Source organism: Corylus avellana, chromosome 5 (assembly GCF_965113065.1).
Source record: "Corylus avellana chromosome 5, dhCorAvel1.hap1.2, whole genome shotgun sequence".
NCBI classification, from domain to species: domain Eukaryota; kingdom Viridiplantae; phylum Streptophyta; class Magnoliopsida; order Fagales; family Betulaceae; genus Corylus; species Corylus avellana.
Window position 1 is genome coordinate 306,245 of NC_142494.1, and position 22,272 is coordinate 328,516.

The 22,272-nt window shown below is 37.6% G+C and overlaps 4 protein-coding genes across 5 annotated transcripts; all 4 read left to right on the plus strand.

The window, feature by feature from the left end:
- The first annotated feature begins 941 nt into the window (after positions 1-941).
- On the plus strand, positions 942-7,338 carry LOC132181085 (putative membrane protein At3g27390). Of its 2 annotated transcripts, none has more exons than XM_088516577.1 (10): positions 942-1,193; positions 1,425-1,533; positions 1,624-1,816; positions 4,995-5,131; positions 5,208-5,496; positions 5,624-5,730; positions 5,989-6,154; positions 6,230-6,425; positions 6,510-6,750; positions 6,989-7,067. In XM_088516577.1, exons 1-10 carry the CDS (start codon positions 1,100-1,102, stop codon positions 6,996-6,998), a joined length of 1,542 nt encoding a protein of 513 aa, XP_088372703.1. In that variant the 5' UTR covers positions 942-1,099; the 3' UTR covers positions 6,999-7,067. The 2 variants fall into 2 exon arrangements, with proteins under 2 accessions (XP_088372703.1, XP_059450132.2); XM_059594149.2 differs by having other exon boundaries at positions 946-1,193; positions 6,982-7,338.
- An 891-nt stretch (positions 7,339-8,229) lies between these two features.
- Positions 8,230-9,201, plus strand: LOC132180589 (uncharacterized). The gene has a single exon (XM_059593468.2). It carries the CDS (start codon positions 8,230-8,232, stop codon positions 9,199-9,201), a length of 972 nt encoding a protein of 323 aa, XP_059449451.1.
- A 1,455-nt stretch (positions 9,202-10,656) lies between these two features.
- LOC132182295 (period circadian protein) lies at positions 10,657-12,756 on the plus strand. Its single transcript, XM_059595497.2, has 4 exons — positions 10,657-10,800; positions 10,898-10,985; positions 11,766-12,161; positions 12,418-12,756. Exons 1-4 carry the CDS (start codon positions 10,700-10,702, stop codon positions 12,547-12,549), a joined length of 717 nt encoding a protein of 238 aa, XP_059451480.1. The 5' UTR covers positions 10,657-10,699; the 3' UTR covers positions 12,550-12,756.
- A 990-nt stretch (positions 12,757-13,746) lies between these two features.
- LOC132182430 (uncharacterized) lies at positions 13,747-21,965 on the plus strand. The gene is made up of 16 exons (XM_059595669.2): positions 13,747-14,183; positions 14,408-15,021; positions 15,607-16,956; positions 17,240-17,713; positions 17,831-17,902; positions 18,032-18,112; positions 18,234-18,271; positions 18,384-18,471; positions 18,552-18,701; positions 19,060-19,251; positions 19,340-19,419; positions 19,557-19,629; positions 19,713-19,814; positions 20,109-20,214; positions 20,752-20,839; positions 21,554-21,965. Exons 1-16 carry the CDS (start codon positions 13,820-13,822, stop codon positions 21,759-21,761), a joined length of 4,080 nt encoding a protein of 1,359 aa, XP_059451652.2. The 5' UTR covers positions 13,747-13,819; the 3' UTR covers positions 21,762-21,965.
- Positions 21,966-22,272: the final 307 nt, after the last annotated feature.

The window sequence follows — 22,272 nt, forward strand, 5'->3', positions numbered from 1 at the left end:
TATAGGGAGGGTAGCGGAAATGTTTTAAAATAAGCCATCTTGTTTGCTTATATATGGCCATTCGGTTATTGCGGTGAAGTGGGCAGTAGTTCCACAGAAGTAATCCCAAGAAGAGAGTTAAGAATGTGCAAGAAAGTGAGTGCTTTTGTCCTTTAACTTAATTATCACTTATTGTATTGAAAGGAGTGTATGAGGTTTTTATATGGGGCAAAGTGTATTTGGGTGGTATGAACATGTACTGTGCGTTATAATAATTTGCTCATAGTGAAACTCTCTTGTTGCTGGGCGTAGGCCAGTTTTGAGCTGAATCACGTAAACTCTTTGTTTGATTGCCAATTATTATCAATTTCCTAGCAATTGGCCACGCAGACTAATGCTCTTGGAAAGATAAAAGGAAACGCAGGGGGAGATTAGCCATGTCTCATGCTCCGAAAAGGGAAAAAGTAGGGTTAAAATTATGATAATATATTGACTAGATCCTAGTGGGGATCTCGGTGAGGTCCTGACTGGGTCTCAGTAGCATCCAAGCAAAATTTATGTAGTGGCTTGGTTGGGTTTGGCGGTGTTCCGGTAGGGTCTGACCCGATAAAGTCTTGGTAGGCATATTTTGGTTTGGTCTATTAATTTGAGAATAAGAAATTTAAATTCGAAAAATGATTTATAGTTTAAAAAATAAAAAGAGAAATCGTGTTGCAAAAATTAAAGGATATTTTTTAATATATATATATATATATATATATATATAACACTTAAAAGTATAAAAAAAAATATTTTTCAAAAATCGGAAAATATAAAGTTAGAGAGATAAGAGGAAAACAGAATGGGGGCATCTCAAGGCGGTTCCTTCCCGCCAAAAAGCGTGATGTGGCCTTTATCCCCACTATCTTTTCGGGGGGAAGTTAGTTCACGGATTACAGCATCCGTGGGTGGCCACGTTTCGGCCGAGCCACCATATTTTGCCACGTTTACAGTGTCACAGTCCTCCCCTTCATAAACAAAAAGCTGTCCACTTTCTTTCCTCTTTTGCACGCACTCCAAACGATGCGAAAGAGATAAAAAGAGAAGCCCGATCCTCTCTGTCTCTACTTGTATTCTTCTCATGGAGGTTCCCACTGGGCTCTCCGCCAAGCTATGCAGCTTTCTCTCCTTCCTGCCCTTCTTCTTCTTGCTCTTCATCCTCGGCATCCTTAAAGGTTTCATTATTCTCTATAACTCTTCTTTTTTATTTATTCATTTATTTTTATGTATTTATGATTAATTGAAGCGGGTATATGAATGCATCTGCAATTAGACATGCATGCGCTATAATGGGTGATGGGTTAATGGATTATATGCTATACATGTGTTTATTTCATATTTGATGAAATGCATAGTTGAATGGATTTGTGATCTTGTCCTTTCTTAACAATTAATTCCTTTGGCAGCGGCACTTGTTGGACCGGTAGTAGTAGGCATCATTTTGATTGGAAACTCAGCAGTTATACTTGGGCTATGGACTGCACATTTTGTATGGACTTATTACTGTGTGGTAAAGTATGTGGATGGTTTTTCAAGTCCCAAGTTCATGTTTTGTTTTCATGCCATGTGCTTCTGATTGGATACCTTTTGGGCCTATAATTTCAGAACCAAGAAGCTCGGACCAGTTCTGAAGGCTGTGCTGCTGGTTTCATTGCCAGTTCCTCTGGCCCTTTGGCCAGTCTTTGGAATTGTTGGAAGCCTTTTAGGGGGAGTAGGATATGGATTTTTTGTGCCTCTTCTTGCAACTTTTGAGGCTGTTGGAGAGAATGTCACGGACAAATTATACCACTGCTTTCTTGTAAGTTTCTCTTTCTGCCTTTTGCTCAGTTTTTTGTTTTTCGGGTCTAGCTTTTTGACTAAAATCCATGTGCATGTCTTACCTGAATACCTTACAACCTCAATGACAAATCCATTAGGCCCCAATTATATTTAACTTCTAGAATCCTCTATATGTGTCACAAATTCAATTATGAAGATCAAACCACTGGTTTAATCCCTAATGCAGCATTACAATCAGTAAATCCTGATCAATAAGCCTATGCTACTATATGTGTAACCGAGTCAATTGCTAAGACCAGATCACCGGTTTAATCCATATTAATGCAGCATTACAATCATTACATCCTGATTAATAAACCTACGCTAAATCCTCAAGGTAATCAGAAGTCTAATTACCTTGAGGATTGCCACTCTAGTCCTATTGGATAGGACACTTATAGGTCACAGCCTATCTTCTATCTGAAAGTCCATTCTGATCATTATCTTAACCACAGTACTAAAATTTTTCAAGTCAGGTTTCCTTCCCCGGATATATACACTAGGTCTGGTACAGGAGGCTGTTCCTGAGCTAAGCTAACTTGTCCAGTCGAATGTTCCTAAGGCAGCACAATGTCCCAGAGAAGATTAATGCGAGAATAATCTCTTAGTCCGAAGGTAAGTCGAGCAATCTTTGAGTGTGTCGTGGAGTTCCTCCCATGGTGGGGATTTCCTCTGCTTGTCGCCCACCCTACCTTGAAACCTGTGGCGCTTGTCTTGCAATCAGGGTGTCGGCAACTCTTGGACCAAGTTCTAGCCTTGTGCTCCTTCAAAGTTAGAGTCTCCGATTTGTTGCAACAAACGTTTTTTTCACTAGGCGGATCAATAAACAGAACGAGTATCGCAGCATTGGTCCGTTAACATTGACTCAATTACTAAAAGCATACTCTAAACTTGGACTTTACTTGGCCGGAATGTGATTTCCCATTTTCCCTCTAAGTCTATCGTATTGTTGTGGCTCCTAAAAGTCTACCGAACCTTATAACCTTTGCTCTAATATCACAACTATAACTCTCTTGGCCCATTAGGGTTAGGTTCGTCATCTTAGTCTCTCAGAGGCACAGAGTATTACAAGGTTTACTAGAGCAACTAACTAAATGCAAAAATAAATGCATGATAAGGAAATAAGATTAATTAAAAATTGTCATTTAATGCAAAGACGCTTGTGCAACTGCACTAAATTTTTTTTTTTTTTTTTGAAATGTAAAGTTTCGTGCTGAACTCTATTCGTCTCCTATATTCCCATCCTGCCCCTATGACTTCATGCTTGTAACCTGAAAAACAAAATAAAAAGGGTGAGCAAAGAGGTTCAATAAGAAAAATCCCCTACCATGAAAACAGTTGGGTTAAGTTCATTTTCTTTAAAACCACTTTTTCCTTAAAAAACCACATCAAAGCACATTTATTTATTCTAAACATGTATATATAGATACTCATACAACATTCTCTTAGTACGGCCGATGTACACAATTACGCCCCACGTACTGGGATTGCGCGTAATCCCAATAAGTGTGAGAATGAGGTTAATTGAAAATTTAATTTTTGATGAAAAATAACCCAATAGACGTGAATAGTAGTAGGTTCTAGAATTTTGGTTCTAATTGTCTTGGTTTAGGTGACCAATCCAAGGGTTGTGGTGATTTCTCACTAAAAATCTTGGCCCTTGGTTAATAGGTGCAAGATAGGAAAATAAAATTTGAATTACATTTTTAATGTAGAGACCACACATGGCCGGCGATAAACTTTTGCCTTAGGTGATTGATTTCAACTTAATGCCTACCATTTATTTCTCAATGGATGTAAATGACAATAAGACTAGGTTCATAATTGAAATTTTATTCTTGGCATTTCTTCTTCCCTTTTTGGTCATTAACTCGAATTTTAAGGTTTGTAGGAGATGTTTTTTTTATAGGTGAATTTTGTAGGAGATATTATGTATGGGCGGCTAGGGTAATTAGGGTTAGGATTATGCATTAAAAATTTTCCTTTTAGGAAATTAGGCAAAAGTTGATGCAATATAGAGTTTTGTCGATCCTATGCCCCCCTAAAATTACTGTTGCTAATGATTTTATTAAACTAACCATGTCATTCAAGATAATACCTTAAAAAAATAACGCTGACTTGGCAGAATAATGTGGCATGGGGATACTTCTCGCTCTTTGATAGGCCTTGATGTGGTAGGCCATTAAGTTTTTTGATGGAACACAGACGGAGGGACCAACTGTATTTATAAGATGTTCGCAGGTATAATTTGTAATACTTTTGTAAACTGAGGTGGCTATTTGATACCAAGGCAAACCACGTGTACTAAAAAAGTATTTAACCCTAAAATTAAATTATTTATTTTATGCGTAATCTATGTTTTCATCTACTCACTAAGATAATTCCATCTAATAATGGGTTTGCACTCTCTAAGCCCATCTACCTGGGCTAGGCCTACAAATTACTTTAGCTTAGGATTGGGGTCGTTACAATGTTATTCTCAAATGGTTCTTATGTGGTTCTTATGTGTCTTTTGGATAGAAATGGTTTTTTACTTCAGTTAAGCTGTGCCTGTTTCTCTTGAAGAGACATAGTGAACCACCTTTTTTGTGCAATGTGTTTGTAAATACATAAATGCAACTAATTCTGCTTTAATATCACAGCTTTATCTATTATATGAGATTCTAATAAGGAATAGCCCAACCAAGAGCTAATAAATTTTCTTACTTGTTCTTATAAGCGTGGTAATTGGTTTTACTATAATTTCTTAATTGCTAAAAATTTTGTCATAGCAATGTCTTTAACTTTTGTTAAAGATCTTAATAGATCCATCGGAACTTGCATATATTTATTTTTTGCCTATGTGTACCAAATATTTAACAACTTAGAGAAAGTGTTAACCATACTTGCGCTATTACTCCAAAAAGACTAGTGAAATTGCAATTAAAGTTCACTAGAATAATTTACAAAACTCAGTCTCAACTAGTAAGGAACCAGTGTGGGACTTGGCATCCATGAGCATTTTTATAATGCATTCATCCAATGTAGGCAATTTATCATTCCACTATAAGACTAACTTTTTCAAGTGTCACAAAATAGCTGGTATAAAGCTTTGCTTAATTGAGTTTTCCATAAAGTTTTTAGCAATTCATCTGGTTGGCTTGCTCTTTTTACAACAGGATGGTTGTTGGTCTACGATTAAAGGAGGCTGCATGGTAGTGCAGGATTTCACAGACTTTTGCTTCCACTCATACTTCTCGTACATGGATGAGCTAATTGAGACAGTGCTTCCGGATGAAAAGCCTATGGACATTAAGTGAGAAATATTCTTTTTGATCCTATTCTGTATGGTTACAGATTCTTTAAGACATATTCCATTTTTTCTTTGCTAGGTTATCGAAATTGCCTAGTTGTTTGCTGGCAAGCCTGATTGGTGTGCCAGTAGATATGCTTTTAATTACCACTGTTGCTCTGTGGAAAAGCCCTTGCATGCTATTCAAGGGCTGGAAGAGGCTGCTAGAAGACTTGATTGGGAGGGAAGGACCATTCTTAGAGAGAGTATGTGTTCCATTTGCTGGCCTTGCTATCATCTTATGGCCATTGGCTGTTGTGGGAGGCGTGATAGGTGCTATTGTCTCGAGCTTCTTTTTGGGGCTCTACAGCGGAGTTATTGTCCATCAGGTCTGTCATAAGTTGCTTTTCTCATTATGACAGTGAATTCAGGTTTTGATGATGTAAGAAATGTATTTTTTGATGAATTTGTATTGGTTTGAAGTTTTATTTGAAAAGAGATTTATAAAATTTCCAGGAAGGCTCGCTTCATTTGGGACTTGCGTACATCGTGGCTGTGGTTTCACTGTTCGATGAATATGTAAATGATTTACTCGCCTTGAGGGAGGGATCCTGTCTTCCGCGGTATATTTTCTTCTAACCAGCTTTTTTCTCTTAGCCCTCACCCCCTTCCGTGGCGGGATTCTTTTTTCTCTTGTAGCAAGTGAAAAGAAAGCAAGGTAAAAAAAAAAATGTTTTGGGAATATTTTAGTGAATTGTTGTGTTGAAGAGAGAAGAAGTGGGGACATTAGTTTTTAGAATTCAAGTCATTATTATTGCTCGCGAGTAATTATTCATAATTTATATGGATTGATTTGATTCTGTAAAATTGTCGACAGCCAGGCCTAAATACCGTAGAAACATGAGCCCCAGCTCAGAGAGAAAAAAACTAGGTGACAATCATATCGTCAACTCAAAGAATGGGAGGGATAACCCGTGCACTTCAAAACTCATCTCAGAGAAATCAAGAACTATGAAGTGGACAATTCAACAATACAAACCAATGCAGGTAAGAACTCATGAGGTACTTCTTCTAATTAGTATCGGTCTTGTGTGGATTTCATTGATTTTGTCAATGTTGCAGGTATGGGACTGGTTGTGTAAATCCTGCGAGGTTAATGGTCGGATTCTCCTTCGTGATGGTCTGATAACTCACGAGGACATTGAGGAATGCATTCTGAGGGGTAATTGTAAGAAGTTGGGCATCCAATTACCCGCTTGGTCTATATTACAGTGTCTGCTTGAATCTGCAAAGTCCAACTCATCTGGGTTGGTGATCTGTATGTCTCTCAAACTTTTGTTCTTACATACACGTACATAAGTATCAAGAGGTCTAGTCATGATCATGCAATCGAATTTCCCAGCCGACGGAGTGGAGTTGACGAGGGTGAACGGGCCAAGGGATAAAGTGTTCGAGTGGTTCATTGAGCCCCTATTAATCATGAAAGAGCAAATAAAGGGACTCCAACTAGATGAAAATGAAGAAATATGCCTGAGAGAGCTTGTTATGAGAGGCAGAAATGGAAAGCCCGAGGAGTGGGATGACACTGAATTTGCATCCAGTGACAACGTCAGAAGAGCACAGTTGCAATCCATTATTAGAAGGTGCACTTTTGAATATTGTATCTGAAATGAATCAAGTGTTCATGTCTTTTCCATTAGAAATAAAACTCTGAGTGTGCATTTAATCCAAAATTATAAGAATTGAGAAAACTTCAGCTCTTCTATTTCATCAGTACATGCTATTAGAACATAAAAAGCCTTGGCCATAATTTTCTAATGTACCTCCAAACTAGCTAGGCAATTAATTTTGCTTCCCCCTCTCCTTTTTGTCAGACAACAGGGAATTGTAGCTTCAATGTCCCGGATACCAACCTTCCGACGTCGCTTTAGGAATTTGGTGAAGGTGTTGTACATCGAAGCAATTCAGAATGGTGCTTCAGGTAATCATATTGGGGGAATCTTAGAAGCCAGATATGGCAGCAAGAAGTGGATTCAAGATGAAGACAGAAACAATGGAGACGAGGGAGAGCGTAGTACATATGACAATGGGAATGTAGTATAAATGAGTTTGTAGAATTACATTTTTCAAAGGATACAGTACTAGGGGCTTTTATTATGTTGCCACAGTACTTGTTTGGAGAAAATGGTCTTTTCATTTTGAAAGAAAATATTCTAACAGGTTATTTTGGTCGCAAAAGCATATGCACCCCACGGGCTTGGTTCTATATTTACACCATAATCTTTTGAGGACTTTTGTTTTTGTCATTTACAACGAGGGTAGTTTGACTATTTTACATCAAAGAGATCGAGAATAAAAACAGTATTTTGTATTTTGACTTCCAGCGGATTGAATACAATGAAAGTTATTGTATACTTGTATGAGACCCAATGGATGAAATAATTAATTTTAAAAAATAAAATAAAATGGGAGTAAATTGAAAATAATAAATTAAATTAATATTTTAAGACAGACTGTGAGTCTGTGACAATGACCACCAAACAATGGACGATTCGAAAGAAGCATAAAAATTATGCTTCTTCCAATTCTATTGCTGACAGATGGAAAATGGTAAATACTTAAAACAAAAAAAAACCGTTTGGTATTGAGTGGACAAAGAAACTGCATTTTGTGGTAAAAAAATCTGTAAGGAGGTTCCCATAACCCCTTGTCTTTCGGTACCCCTGCAGAGTTTTCAGCCTCAAGAAGGAGACTTTTTCTCCATCAAAACAAACTTCCATGTCTATCCCCCCCTGCCTTTCTTCCTTCGCCAAAAAGCTCTGTCAAACAATTTTCCTGAGAATCTTCCATTTCCCTTGAGCTTTTCATCTGTTGCCGGCCTGCAGAAGTCTTGGGTGGCTGAATTTTCTTATCAGATTCATGCTCTTTAAGGTAACATGCAGATCTCTACTTTCATGTCATGATGAAATTAATGATGTTATGATTGGTCTTGGGGCAACAAGAAGAAATGGAACCCAAATAGGTTGTCTGCTTGCCGGATGTTCAATCTTGCTCCCAGAAAAGAAAATATATACCACCTTCCCCGGCCTTTTGGCTTTCCTAGGACAAAAACACATACAAAAATGTCTTTTGGTCGGTCCATTAGAGCACAGTCATTGAATCAACAATTTCCATTAGCAGAGAGAATAACTGTTGAAGAGCCTGCAGCAGCAGCAGTAAACAAAAGTGCTCAAAGCACCGTCACCTGCGTCTACCAGGCGAACATTGCCGCGTATTGGCGGAGAGTGACGGTGTCGTGGTGCAAGAACCTCATGAACCATTCCTTCAGCATTAAGGTGGATAGTCTAGAAAGCGACTTTCATTACTCCTGCAAGATTGATCTCAAGCCTTGGCATTTCTGGAGCAAAAAAGGGTACAAGTCGTTTGAGGTTGAAGGGAATCAAGTGGATGTGTACTGGGATCTCCGTTCGGCTAAATTTGCCGGTGGCCCCGAGCCGTGTGCAGATTATTATGTGGCTCTAGTATCGGACGAAGAGGTGGTGTTGTTGTTGGGAGACTATAAGAAGAAGGCATACAAGAGAACAAAATCCAGGCCGGCCCTTGTGGATGCCTTTCTAGTGTACAAGAAGGAAAATGTATTCGCCAAGAGAAGTTTCTCCACCCGGGCTAAATTTGACGAGAGAAAAGAACACGACATTGTGGTCGAGAGCTCGACATCTGGGCCTAGAGATCCTGAAATGTGGATTAGCATAGATGGGATTGTGTTGATTCATGTAAGGAATTTGCAGTGGAAGTTCAGAGGGAACCAGACAGTATTGGTTAACAAGAACCCTTTGCAAGTGTTGTGGGATGTGCATGATTGGCTGTTCAGCAGCCCTGGTATGGGGCATGGCTTGTTTATATTCAAGCCAGGCGCACCAGATCATCAATGTGATCAAAGTGACATTAATGAAGGCAGCAGCCATAATGGAGATACTACTACTACTACCGTTGACAGCGATGGCAGCACAAGTGGGTATTACTCTACTCGGAGTAATGCTCATGTAACATCACCTGAATTCTGCCTTTTTCTTCATGCTTGGAAGATTGATTGAGTAGTAGTCATCACAATTTTACTTTTACATTTATATTTACATACATATATATATATATATATATATATGTATGTATATTCATGAACTAAACATTTTGGGAAGATCACCAATATTGTAAACTTGATTAGTTCTATCCATCCATGGGCCTTTTTATAGTTGTAAATTATGTTACTAATTACATTTTTTTAAATTATTTGGGCTCAACACTTTATTTCACCTGCTATATATATATATATACTTGCCATGATCGATTATTATTGCAGTCTGCATATAGGATCTTTCATTAGTTTAGGGCTTGTTTAGGTTTTGCAGTTTTCAAAAGTGAAATTGTAAATTAATTGGCCTTTAAAGTCATGGGTTTTTAAAAATCTACACATTTTCTGCGATTTGAAAACGTATATTTTTCTACATTTTCATCGTATTGTAATTTTTTTGAAAAACACAATTCCAAATAATCTATTTTTTGCGATTAGGTTTAAAGTCGTGCTTTTGATCTACAAAATTACAATGTTAAACACACTCTTAATGCTGCCTTGCTGCGATAGAGATTGTTCACAGATGTGTAGGGGTCTAAGATATGATAGGACTCTTAAGATAATTCAAAAGGATTGTTGCATGGCGAATGTTGGAACAATTTGAAATCTCCTGAAGAACTGTATAAAAGACCAAATACAGGAAATATCAAAATAAAAAAGCCAGAGACCAATGTCTCACTATAATGCCTCAGATAAAGCCTAATATCATTGGGTAAACAAACAATGTAAGACTTAACACTTATGAACATGTTTATAATTGGAATATGAAAAATTAAGCGTCAATGATTGCGATCACATTACAATCATAAATAAACTAACGGTACCATCAGTTGTCTAATTATAAATTAGTGCTCCTATAATTGAAGACTGTCATTAAAATTTATAGAAGTGCCAATCACCCGGCACATTAGGTTGTAAAATGAGCCGCTTCCAATAAGATTTTTAGAAGCATTCCTAACTCTTCTCCTTATCTCTCTTCTATTAGAATTAATAGTAAGAATTATCCTTATAATCCCCATTTTTATTATTGGTTAGGAAAAAAAAACATTATTTAAAGATTAGGGAAAAATGTAAAATTAGTCAATGTGGTTTATTTAATTATAAATTAACTCTATGTGGTATCAAAATGAATTCAAAGGTCCCTGAGTTATGCCAAAAAAATAATTTAGTCCTTATAGCTAAAGTTCGTACTGGCTACAGCCAAATTCTGTTCAAATTGGTTTTTTTATATACCTTAAGGATATTTGAGTTTATTTTGATATGACATGAAACTAATTGTAAATCAAGTAAACCATTGGACTAATTTTACATTTTTTCCTAGATATTATTCCAGAAATATTATTCTAGAAAGTGCTGAACGGTGCCGTTCTGAAGACCGCATAAAACAAAGAAAAAGGAAGGAAAGGTCCTCTCTCCTGTGCAGTTGTCTTTCATTCTGGGGGAAGAAGAAGAAGAAAGAGAGAATGAAGGTAGTGTTCCTTTTCAGAGATTCAGAGGGATTGGCGTCTGCCATCTACGATTCTCTCCACCCTAACCCTAACTCCTCTCTTCTTCAGGGCCCACGGTAAGCTAATGCTCTTATGGTACACCATCTCATCTCTCTCTCTCTCTCTCTCCCTCAGTTGCTCAGTTGCTTAATTCCTTTCTGTTTGCGTGTGCAGGGAAGAGTCGTTGGAGCTCTCATTGGAGCGGTACGGAATTAAGGATCAGAAAGCGTCTGCCAAGGTCATTCACTATGTTGATCAACAGGTACTCTTCTCACCACCCCAGATTCCAAAATTTCCTTGCTTTCTTACAGATTTTTTTTTTTTTTTTTTTTTTTGACTAGGTGATTAACCTTTTAGAAATTTGGAAGTCTCCCCTTAGCAATTACAATTAGGCCATCGATTATGTTTAATGGGTTCCAATGTTTGATTACTGTTGATCTTGGATAGCTAAGTGTGTCACGTTTTAGAATGAGGGAGTTGTAGTTGGTTGAAGTAAGGGACTTTTGATCAAAAACCAAGGTAGAATTCTCTGTGGTGTCGAAGCATCCCAAATATGATATGGCCTGCCCAAACGTAGCTTTTTATATTATTTGTAGCATTTGTTGTGTTTGGAAATTGGACGGACGGCTATTTTCTCTTTTGTTCTTTTGACAAGGGATTTTAATTTTTCACTTTGACATTGTGACATGAGCAATGCACTTAGAAATGATGTGGCGCTAGAATTGAAACATATCTGGGTTTTGTAAGATTTATGTGATATCTAGAGGGGTTTAGTTAATGGCGGTTTCCGTGAATCATCCAGTTTGGTTCTGATGCCTAGAGAGAATGGGAGAGAACAACAACCACCTGCAAAAATTTTGTTACTTTGCTCCAGTTCCACCCCACACTACATTTTTCCCCCTCGATATCTTATTTAATTTTGAAAGCTCTTGCCTGACCATGTAGACAGGCAAATGGCATACTGTGTAACTCAACCTTACAGCTTCATTTAATAGGTTGTACCCTTACTTGGATTTTTTTTTTTCTCTTTATTTTCATTCAGGTTTCACTTTTGTTAATGGAAACTTATGAGCCACCAGTATTGGCCTGTGCTGTTAATGAAGTTCTATCACAAATAACAGGAGAAAAATCATCCTCAATGCCCACACTTATAGTCCCATTTGTCCTGGCATCATCAAAGTTTAAGTGGGAAAGCAAACCTTTAACAACAGATGAAAGCAAAGCTTCCATTTATGGAATACAGATAGGCCCAGAAACAGATGTAACTCTGGCCATGGCTGCCAGAACCCAGAAGGTGCCATCATCGTTGCAGATTCATCACGAACCTTCAGCCTGCCTTCTTCATTTGGTCCGTGTCTTGAAGTTGCCAACTTTTGTTCTTATTGGGCCAATAAGAGGTCGACCTGCATCTGATAAAGCTCTAGGAGAAGAACTTGAGGTATGCATACTCTAGTTACTTTCAGCTAATGCATTTATATTGGTGAAATTGCTTATATAGTAGATTAGGTATATTTAAACTAAGACTCAGAGGCCATGTTGAGATAATGGATTTTGAAAGCTATTGCAACCTTTTTCATGTTTTCCTGTGGAGATAAGAACTGCTTTTCTCTTCCTTCCTTTTTCCTACCATTTTATAGTTGTTCTGGTTATCTGGATTTTATACCATCTGATTCGTGGCCGGTTCTCTTCTCCAGATACTTTATGAGATGGGAGAGCTTTTGGCAAGCGCTTCTGGCCTGTGCTTTTTGAGAGACAGGGTCATGTGGCAACCAACAACAAATACATCAAAGGATAGTGAGGAGCCATGGCGTGCATTATATGGTTGATTCTCAGGTGTTAGTAAAGCTTTAGATACTGTGATGCAACCTATCACGTGATGGATTTGGTTGAAACTACTTTAGTCTTATTTTTGAGATTCATGTACCAAAGCACAATGCTTAGAAGTTAATTTCCTTACTTTAGATTTCTGGTTCTCAACTGCCAACAGAAAAGATGCTTAATGTTGTATGCAACTCAGTTGGTCTTTTTCTTCATTGCAGTGGAGATGAGTTGGTCTACGGCCATTGTAGAAATCATTTAGCGTTTCAGGCTATCAATTATTATTATTATTTTATTTGTTTATAATGCCACTTAATGACAACTGAATTTTGTTTTGGGTAAAACAAGATAGCACACGGCGTGCCTGCAAATTTTTTTTTTTTTTTTTTTGTATTAAAATATTTTTAAAAAAAATTTTCCTTCACGGTGTGCTATGCACGCCGCGTACTCCCAATCACGTCTCGTGTTCGTGTCTGCATTTGCGACTTCAAAATTTAAAAATAACGATTTTAAAATGTATGATTTTAAAATATAATTTTTAAAAATACAGTTAAATGTTTTGTAAAATTATAGTTTAGCTTTTAAAATCGTACATTTTTTAAAACATATTACCTTGCATGCAATTATAAAATACAAACTTTTTTTTTAAAAAAAAAAAATGCACCTCTAAACAGTGTATTTTTTGTAGAGTAATGTTTTATTCTGGACAAGTATTTCACGTCAGCTTTAAGAATGAAATGAAAGAGAAATGTTAGGGGTTAATAAGTTTTTCATATTTAACTCATATTCTCTTACAATTAACTATTAAATTTGTGGGGTTTACTATTGACTTATGTGGGATCTATACAAGTCTACAAATTCAATGGTTGATTATAAATAAATATAAGCTAAATATGAAAAATTTATTGACTCCTAACATTTCTCGAAATGAAAATATTTTTGTCCAGTATATATAGTATTATTTTTTTTTTATGTAATTTTTATTTAATATTACTTTTTTTTTTAAAAAAAAAAAAAGGAAAAAAATCTGGAAAACCGCAGTGAAAAACCCCCCAATCAAGCAGCCAAGTCTTTACAAATTACAATACGATGTGAAAGTTATCTCAACAAATGAAACAAAAGCCCAATTAATTTTTTAATTGTTAATAATATAATAAATTCAAAACACCTTTGAAACAACAATAGCTCATCATTTCCCGCACAAAACCCCCCAAATCCAACACCCCCTCTTACTTGGTTGGCCCTAACAAGCGCGAGTGCATAACTTTCCGTCGAGAAATGGCGTCCGAAGAGCCTGGCAACACGGAGACCGAGGGCGAGGGCGAGGGCGAGGTCGAGACAATAGCCTTCAAGAAGAGACGTGCGAACCGCCGGGTGAGCTTCGCGGACGTCGAGATCACCTCCGTCCACATCTTCAACCGCGACGACGACCTCTCCGAGGACCAGCCCGCCACCCCAAACTCCTCTCATTCTGGGCCTGACCCAGAGGTGCTAGGGTTTTTCAGGGACCTTGCCGACAGCGACGATTCCACTCCCATTCCAGAACTCGACGATCCGCCCAACTCCTTCTTGCGCCCCATTGGCTCGCCCTCTCCCGGAAGCAGCACCGTCGGCTCTGCCTCCGCAGTTTCCAATGACGACGGCAAGTTCCCCCACCTTCTATTTTTCCATCTTACCCCTCTATTTGGCTCTGATTGGAGGGAAGATTCTTACTCATGAGTACTAACAAGTTATTTTTAAGCAATTTGCTTCTGTTTTGCACTTTTTTTATGTTACGGTATCTCATTGTTTGGTGCGTGCATTCGTTGAATCTCTTGAAACGGACTATGAAAATGCTGAAGCATTTGCTCCTTAAAATTTTCGCAGAAGACAATTTCTTTGGGCCTGTGTCAGCGAATTTCATTAGACCCGGAAGGTTATCCGACTCTGGTGCATCGGATGATATTACCATGGATTCCACCGCGTTCTCTATGCATTTCCGTAGTCTTGCCAGGTCAGACTCTGGAGGAGGAGGCGATCTCAAGACCCCGACGATGACAACGGCACATCGTCTTCTTGCCTTTGAAGACAGTGCTACTACCCCTTCCCACACTGCTACCCCTACTGATTCAGCAAGTTTTATGGTACTAACTAAAGCTAAGAAGCCTGTGCTTCCTGTTGATAAAGTGAGCAGCGGTGGTGGTGGTGGTGGTAAAGATTCAAACGACATGAGTATTGTAGGAGAAAACCCACGTAGTTATGATTATGGGAGGATATCTCCCAGATTAGATGCACTTTTGGCAGAAGGGAGCAACATTTTGAATTCTATCTCTATTGACTCAAAGTGTTTAATGGGGAGTGATGATATGCATGAAATGTCTGCCGAGGCAGTGTCTCTGCCTAGTACAAAGACGAGCGAGGCAAGTGGTGGTTCTACTGCTGTTCCTGTTGATCAGATTACTCATGATCACCAAATCCAAACTCCCAAGCAGTTAACTGAAGTGAGTACAGAATGTTTTTTTTTAAAAAAGGATTGCAAGTAAAATGAGTTTCCTTCTTATATTTCGTAGAGTATTATCCACTTGGGAGTTCTTCAATGACTGTCTGGAGTGCATTCACTCAGTTTCACTGGAGACCATTATGGGCTTTGGTTGTCTCATTAGGAGGGCATTGTATCATGCACTGAAAGTATTTCATTTCATTCTTATAGTTACTGTTTCTTGTAATTCTTATGTCCTCATAACATGTTTTTAATGGACTTACTCTGTGCATGATTAGTAGTATAAGTTTAATGATCTGTTGTCATGTTATAATCATTGAGGTTGGAAGTTTGTGACTGGTCGCTGCTGACTGTTTTAGATGTTAAAGGTGATACATTCTTTGTCCTGAGACAAAATGCGTGGTTGGTCTTTTGAATTTGCTTATCTATTATCCAACATGCTAGCAGCATTGTGAATGAATGAGCTATAAAGTGCTAACAAATACTAGTTTGAATTTACCTATGATTTTTGGAATTCATATGTGTGAGTTTCTTCAAGGGGATTAAGTGACAGGTTTGCTTGCATGTTTTATCCTTGTAATTGCAGGGGGTTAAGGAATTTAGTGAAAATGCAATTGAAATGTTTAGGCCAATATCTCAGTTCACTGATGATAATAGAGGCACTCCATCAAATAAGGATGGTAGTTCTGAATTCAGAAGAAGTGGCCCTGGTATCAATCAGAAATCTGGTGAAAGATATCGATCTTTTCTAGAGGGGTCCATATCTTTGTTATCTTCTGAACAACAGCAATCGGTTGTGAATACTCCTAATTCAGCCAAATATATGGGGATTGTGACTCCTTCCTCAAAACTGCCAGGTTTCTTTTCAAGTAAGGAAAGTATTAGACATGGTGAGAGTCTGTCTTCCATTCGAAAAAGCATTTCCAAGTTTAAAATTCCTGAGCCGTCTCCCAGTTCCTCTACTCTGAAAGAGGGAATCGATAAATTGAAGCGCAGATTATCAAATTATTCTTCCATGCCTTCCTCCTTCAATATTGTTCTGGCTGGAAATAGCAAAGATCCTCAGCAAGGACATGCGGATACACCCATTGCTCATTTAGAGGAGCACTTGTGCACTGCTGATGTGAAGAATGAAGAAAAAAATTTGACTAACATAGATGGTGATGGAATAGAGATCCCCAAAAACATTGGTAAGTTGAGCCAAAATGAAGTGATCTTGGGCCTTGCAAAAGATGGGGAATCTCCAAATTACATGTCTCTGGGCCTTGTTTCTAAGGATAAGAATCTAATGACAGCAGTGGGTTCACCTTCTCAGTTCACTCGGTCAGGATCGAAACTGGTTCAGAATTTCTCGATGTCAGAAAATCCCACAGAAGGGACTTTGGTTACTTCAGGGACTGATTCCTCATCAGTGGAGATCACACTTGATTACAGGAAAGACAAAAGAGTAGCTGGTATGCCTGATAACTTTGTTTCATCTCCAGTGAAAAGGTTAGGTCAGGACTCAGCAGCATCCATGGAATATCAAGGCAGTGTCTCTCGTGATTTGAAACAGCTGGGACAGTATAATAAACTTGTTTCTGGTTCGGGGCAAGATGGAGATTCAATTCAACATGTTAATGGTGATAGCCATTCTACTCTGGTAGCTGACAAACTGGATTCATTGCTTTCTGAAATGAGAGCAGAGTCGGATGCATCCTTCTTGAGGACTAACCATGTCAAAGAGTTTTCCAAAGTAGAAAGGGTCCTTGATAATAACATCGCTCATCTTTGCAATGAATCTGAAACGTTTATAAATATCCAAAGCCCTTTGAGGGAGAGGGACACTATGAATTTTCAGTTTGAAAGCACAGATAAGAACCTTCAAGCTGGAGCAGACCCTCGCCAGCTCAATTTGTATTTTTATAGAGGGAAAAAAGAGCCTTCTCTTGAAAAGGTCATAGTCTTTCTCTATATTTACTCACGCACTTTCATAGACATGCACGTATATATATTTTGGTTGTATGTTGTAACTGCATGCAGCTTCACACATGGGCATATCAACTCTGATCTTATTAGACTGGCTTATCGACAAAGACCTACTCAAATTTCAATTGCTTTCTTACTGTACATTACTGTGGTGAAAGTACTAGGATGTTTCTTTATATGAACGGTGTTATTGTTTTACATATATACCTACGTAAATACTTGCAAAATGTGACATTGATTTTGGTGCTTAGAGCCCATCCAAGAAAGATCTGGCCCAGAGTCTTACCTTGAAAGAGTCAGCTCAGAGCTCCTACAGGAAAAAGCCGATTTGGAGCCCCACCAGCAAAGAGTCAACTCCAAGCCCCTCTAGGCAAGACCCATCAAGTGCATCACACAATTACGTGATGCCACCTTTTGTTGGGAAAGTTGTACTATCCCCCAGGTCCAGTTCAAGTAGACGTGATAATAACTGCCATGATGAAGTTCATATTTCACAGAGTCCTTTTCCTGCACGAGATATGGATATTTATTCTGGACAAAAAAGAAGAAACGTTCAAATAGTTTTTGGAGATGGAGACCATATAGACAAGTTAACCAGGATACAGAAAAGTCCAAAAGGTGATAAAAGTGGGGGTCATAATTTAGAGTTCATGTTGGAACAGGCTAATGAAGTTAACAATGGAGAGAAGATAGGAGGTGATAAAACTCGGATGCATTGGGCTGATGTAAGTTTACCACTTTTGCTCTTTTGTATGTTATTTAACTGCATAGCAGTTTTGCTGATGGCCTGTAAAATTTTTAAATCCTTGGTATTACTTTTGACTTCAGAACTCATCTTGCAGATTTTAGTAAAATTCTCAGGTGATACAAAACAACTGCTTTCTGGATCTATTGATAACCTAAATTTAAAGGCGGTATATTCCCTTCTCTTTTCCATTTCTTATAACAGAACTTAGATATGGGATGTGGAATTAGATAACTATGATCATTTAATTTAGCTTTTCCACTTTTTTCTTTTTTCTCACATTCTTTTCCACATATAGATTTGCATGCTGGACGATTTTGTGGCTCGCCTATTGAAGGTTAAAAAATATGAGATACTTTGTTCTGAAATCCAGTCTCAGGTTTGCTGAAGATACGATATTATACTTTATGAACATATCAACATGTTACTGCTTTACAAGTACATCACCTCTTTGGATACTAAGCTTTTGCTAACCCTGTACTTGTATTTGCCTTCTACAGGGAAAAGTTGACCACTTCAGTAGTGTTAGACATAAAAGGTGGTTTCATATTATGAAAGTATCATGGATGTAGATGAACTTGGTTCTTATAGGTGTTCATGAAATGATTTAGCATATCAAGTTTTGACATTGGTGAATTTATCTGCTGCAGAGTAGCCCAAACAAGATTGTTGATGTATGAAATTGCATATAAAAAAGCAAAAATGCAATTAATGGGTGTGAAGCGCAACATATTGCTGGTACCTTATTCCTCTCTTGTGTTTTCCTTTCTGTAGACATGTATACAGTTTGTCATCTCTGCTCTTACACTTGCATGCAGAAAAGAGTACAGCGATTGAGCTCTGGAATTCAGGAGTGTCAAGTGTTGAAGTTGAAAATTGAACATCTATCTGAATGTGGTGCAGGGGATACTCAAATTGACAATAGTCTTCATCAGACTTCTTTAGTTAATTTTGAGGGCACGCATGAGGTATATATATGGGTTTTTTAAGATGTCAATGTATCTCATCTTCTATGTTCTGCGGCCTGCAAAATTCACTTTAACGATCATTTTTGGAAATTTATTTCAATTCAGATTTCCTCTTGGTATTTTAACAAAAATGAATCTAGAATTGATTTTAAAAAATATAAATAAACGAAACAAGATGTTGGTGAAAATAGAATTTAATGTTGGCATCAATATGTGTTTTCATTTAATTTCTCCAATTTCTATCATGCTTGTTATTCTTCATTTGTGCCCATTCGGCTTGTAGAGTTCATGAAGTTTAAGCAAAAATATAAGGTTTAAGTTTTGGGTTCCTTGTAATGCACATGTTGTACTGCGCCAGGCTTGCTGTGATGAAGTGACCAAAAGAAGGCAGCAGCTTGAAGCTTTAGATAGAAAAATAGAAAGTCTGTGCAAATGTTTTCACTCTAACTGTAGGATGAAAGGAGAACCAAACTGTGCCAACACTCTTGCATTAGTTCATGATCAGCTGAAGAATAGAATGTGTTGCAGGTTTATACGCCAGGATTTGCAGGTCTTTCTACTGTTTCTGTGATTCTTGTAAATACATACAATAAAATGCCTTATGTCACTGAGGGACATATTTTCTGTTACTTTGTCAGTTATGGGAAATTGATGATTTTGAGAGTAGGAATGGCCATTATGATATTCTCCTCAACTATCAGGGCTACATCAGCCAAAGGTTTACTCTTTTTATTGGGTTCCTTTCTTTATTTGATTCATATCTTGTGGTTGATTCCATACGAGATGCCATTGTTTATACCATCACATTGAAAAAAAAAAAAAAAAAATTAACATCGTTTGCTTGATGATGTACAGATTCACAGTAAACACTGGTCCGTTATCAAGCATAATCATCTCAAACAAATTGAATGATATAAACATCTTGAAGGTATGAACAAGAAGATTTTTTTATTTTTATTTTTATTTTTATTTTTTTAATGTTTCTATAATCCAGTGTTTCTTGTTCACTAGAATTTTCCAAACATGGATGCTGGCATTGCATTTTCATTTTTGGTAAATGCTGAGACCACTAAGAAGTATGTTGGTTCAAGATGTTTGGCAAAAGAGACACAAGTAAGCTGCACCCTCTCTTTATTGCATTGGTTCTGCTGGTTCATTTTCCTTGTCTTTTTGTTTCTCTTTTCTTTTTCATTTTTTCTACAGTGATAACACCGTTGATTTAAATATAATAAGCATCATTTTGCAGATAATTCCTCTGCAATCCACACTAGCATTAGTTCTTATGTTGCAAAGTCTTTTTTTTTTTTTAATGATATGTATAAAAAGTCTTTTTAATGGCAGTATGTATTGGATTTATTATCTCTAGTGTTAGAGGCTATTCCATTCACTTTGGTATGTTATATGCAGATATCCACTTCGCTTCTATGTAATCTGCTAGATGTGGTTGGGGAAGTACAGTTAACACAGATAGAGATTAGAAATCTGGTCCAGACAAGTTTTCATTCTCCATCCGGTAATATCTTCTGTGTCCTCCCTCCCCCTTTCTTTTTGTGCTTCTGTGCTATAACCTTTAGTCACATGTGGTTTCCATTCAAATTGGTTAATCAAAAAGGTCTCCTGCCTAATCAAAAGTTTTGTCATTATCTAATTGTAGTCTAATGAGGCATCTTAATGATGATGCAAAATTTTTGTGTTTCTGTTATAGTTTAGCCATTCCATTCATATTTGGGCTGCAAAAGGTGCAGTCACATATTTCCTATTCAAGTTAAATACATGACCTGCGTTTAGGCCTACCAAGTCATGTATTTTTTTTATCAGGACCCCTACTTGTTTGATGAATCTCTCAGGTCAAGATAAAGGAAGTCATTTATGTGGAAGGGCAAGAAGATTAATTTTTCTCTATATATTATCTCAATTTCTGAGAACTTTTCTAAGTATGATCAATTATTTTGCTGTATAAACTATAATCACACTGAATGAATTCTGAGTTGTATTCAAAGTTTCGTTCTGGAGTTGAAATCTCAGTGAATGTGGTACTTTTGATTTGCAGTTAACCAGCTTGATTTGCAGCTATGTTTCATTGAATTTTATAGTGGTCGGAAGGTGACATTGACTCTTGACATGACATGTTTGAATCGGTAAAGTCCTTTACAATTCTATTATTTATATTAATCAGCAGTAGATTTTGCATTCATGTTACTGGACAAAACAGAGCCATATCATAAGTTTTAGGAATTCACTGCAATGCGATATGAGTGTTGGTTGTGGTTGAAGCTTTTTGAAGTGATGTAACTTATGGGGTCGACACTATGATATCTGTGGTACATGATAGAATAAAGGAGTCATGTGCATGAGGCCATTATATATGGAGCCTTAGAGTTTATTGTAAGTGCCCCCTTTATGCAAGTTATTGCTCCTTGCCAATTATGTGGCTCTGCTTGCTTATTCTATCCATGGACATAGTAGGATTGATATTAGCATCTATGGAGCTGTTGGGGTAGCTCTCTGATAAGTTTGGCCCCAAAGATGTCCTATTCACCCTTGATCTGGAGGTCATTATCATCCCAAAAGTAAAAAGGATAATAATCTCATAGTTTGATTCTTCTGTAATAATGCTTAGATAAAAGGTCCTGTCATGTCATTAATGTATATTGTTCTCAACTTGATGAGTTTCGGTTGGGGACCTCAAGCCTGAGGTAACTGGGACAGCTTCCATATAGTGCCAGCCGCAGCTGACGGATTATATGCTGTCATAAAGTTTCTAGGCTATTCATACGTCATATTAGCTTTATATGTATATCTACATATAGTATGTTAAAGGATGACTGATTGGTCTGATTGTTTCTGAGCAGAGGCGTTTATCCTTCGGAGATCCTCCCAAACGAAATACATGTTGGCACTGCGGGTCCAGAGAAATCATGGCCGGAGTCACTCATAGCTGAAATAAGAGCTGCAGCTGAGAATCTAACAACTGGATATTCAAGAATAGTGAGGCTGTGTAGGTCTGTTTCTGAGGTTGTGCAAGGTTCAAGCACATCAATGGTGGCAGGAAAAGTTTAGAGGTGTCACTTGACAATTTCTTCAATCTGTATAGACTGCTCACCATCGCAACATGTTGCGGTTTTTTGGTAGATTGTACAGTTTGCATGTATTATTATTATACCTGAAGCTTTTCACCAAAATGGATATGTAGTGAGGGTTTGATGTGAATTGTTAAGAGTTTGTTGACATGAATAAAGTGAAGGTTTGTCCCTTCAACGTTAAGGGCAATTCGGTCATTCGCTCTTATTTATTTATTTATGGTGAAAGTGCTTTAGAAATTGAACAAGTTTCTTGGGTTTGATTATTCGTAGGATAAAGTGGGATCTGATTTGGCATATTCTGGAGTGCGTCTTCGATGTGGGGGCAAGTGGATAACTGCTGTCGTTGTGTCCTGTGTTTGGGTTCAGAAATTGGGCTTCTTCTTGTGTCTTCGATTGGGCTTGGATCGTTCACTGGGGATGTACTATTGCTGTCACAACAGATGACTACACCCAACGTTGCTGAAGCAGCTCCACCCCACCATTCACGC

Coding starts and splice junctions, on each gene's coding strand:
- LOC132180589 (XM_059593468.2), top strand. CDS start 8,230: ATGTCTTTTGGTCGGTCCATTAGAGCACAGTCATTGAATCAACAATTT.
- LOC132181085 (XM_059594149.2), top strand. CDS start 1,100: ATGGAGGTTCCCACTGGGCTCTCCGCCAAGCTATGCAGCTTTCTCTCC. Junction 5,497..5,623: donor GCGGAGTTATTGTCCATCAG/GTCTGTCATAAG, acceptor TAAAATTTCCAG/GAAGGCTCGCTTCATTTGGG. Junction 6,751..6,981: donor TTGCAATCCATTATTAGAAG/GTGCACTTTTGA, acceptor CCTTTTTGTCAG/ACAACAGGGAATTGTAGCTT.
- LOC132182430 (XM_059595669.2), top strand. CDS start 13,820: ATGGCGTCCGAAGAGCCTGGCAACACGGAGACCGAGGGCGAGGGCGAG. Junction 18,472..18,551: donor TGAAGCGCAACATATTGCTG/GTACCTTATTCC, acceptor ACTTGCATGCAG/AAAAGAGTACAGCGATTGAG. Junction 19,420..19,556: donor CAGGGCTACATCAGCCAAAG/GTTTACTCTTTT, acceptor GATGATGTACAG/ATTCACAGTAAACACTGGTC.
- LOC132182295 (XM_059595497.2), top strand. CDS start 10,700: ATGAAGGTAGTGTTCCTTTTCAGAGATTCAGAGGGATTGGCGTCTGCC. Junction 10,801..10,897: donor TCTCTTCTTCAGGGCCCACG/GTAAGCTAATGC, acceptor TTGCGTGTGCAG/GGAAGAGTCGTTGGAGCTCT. Junction 12,162..12,417: donor CTCTAGGAGAAGAACTTGAG/GTATGCATACTC, acceptor TCTCTTCTCCAG/ATACTTTATGAGATGGGAGA.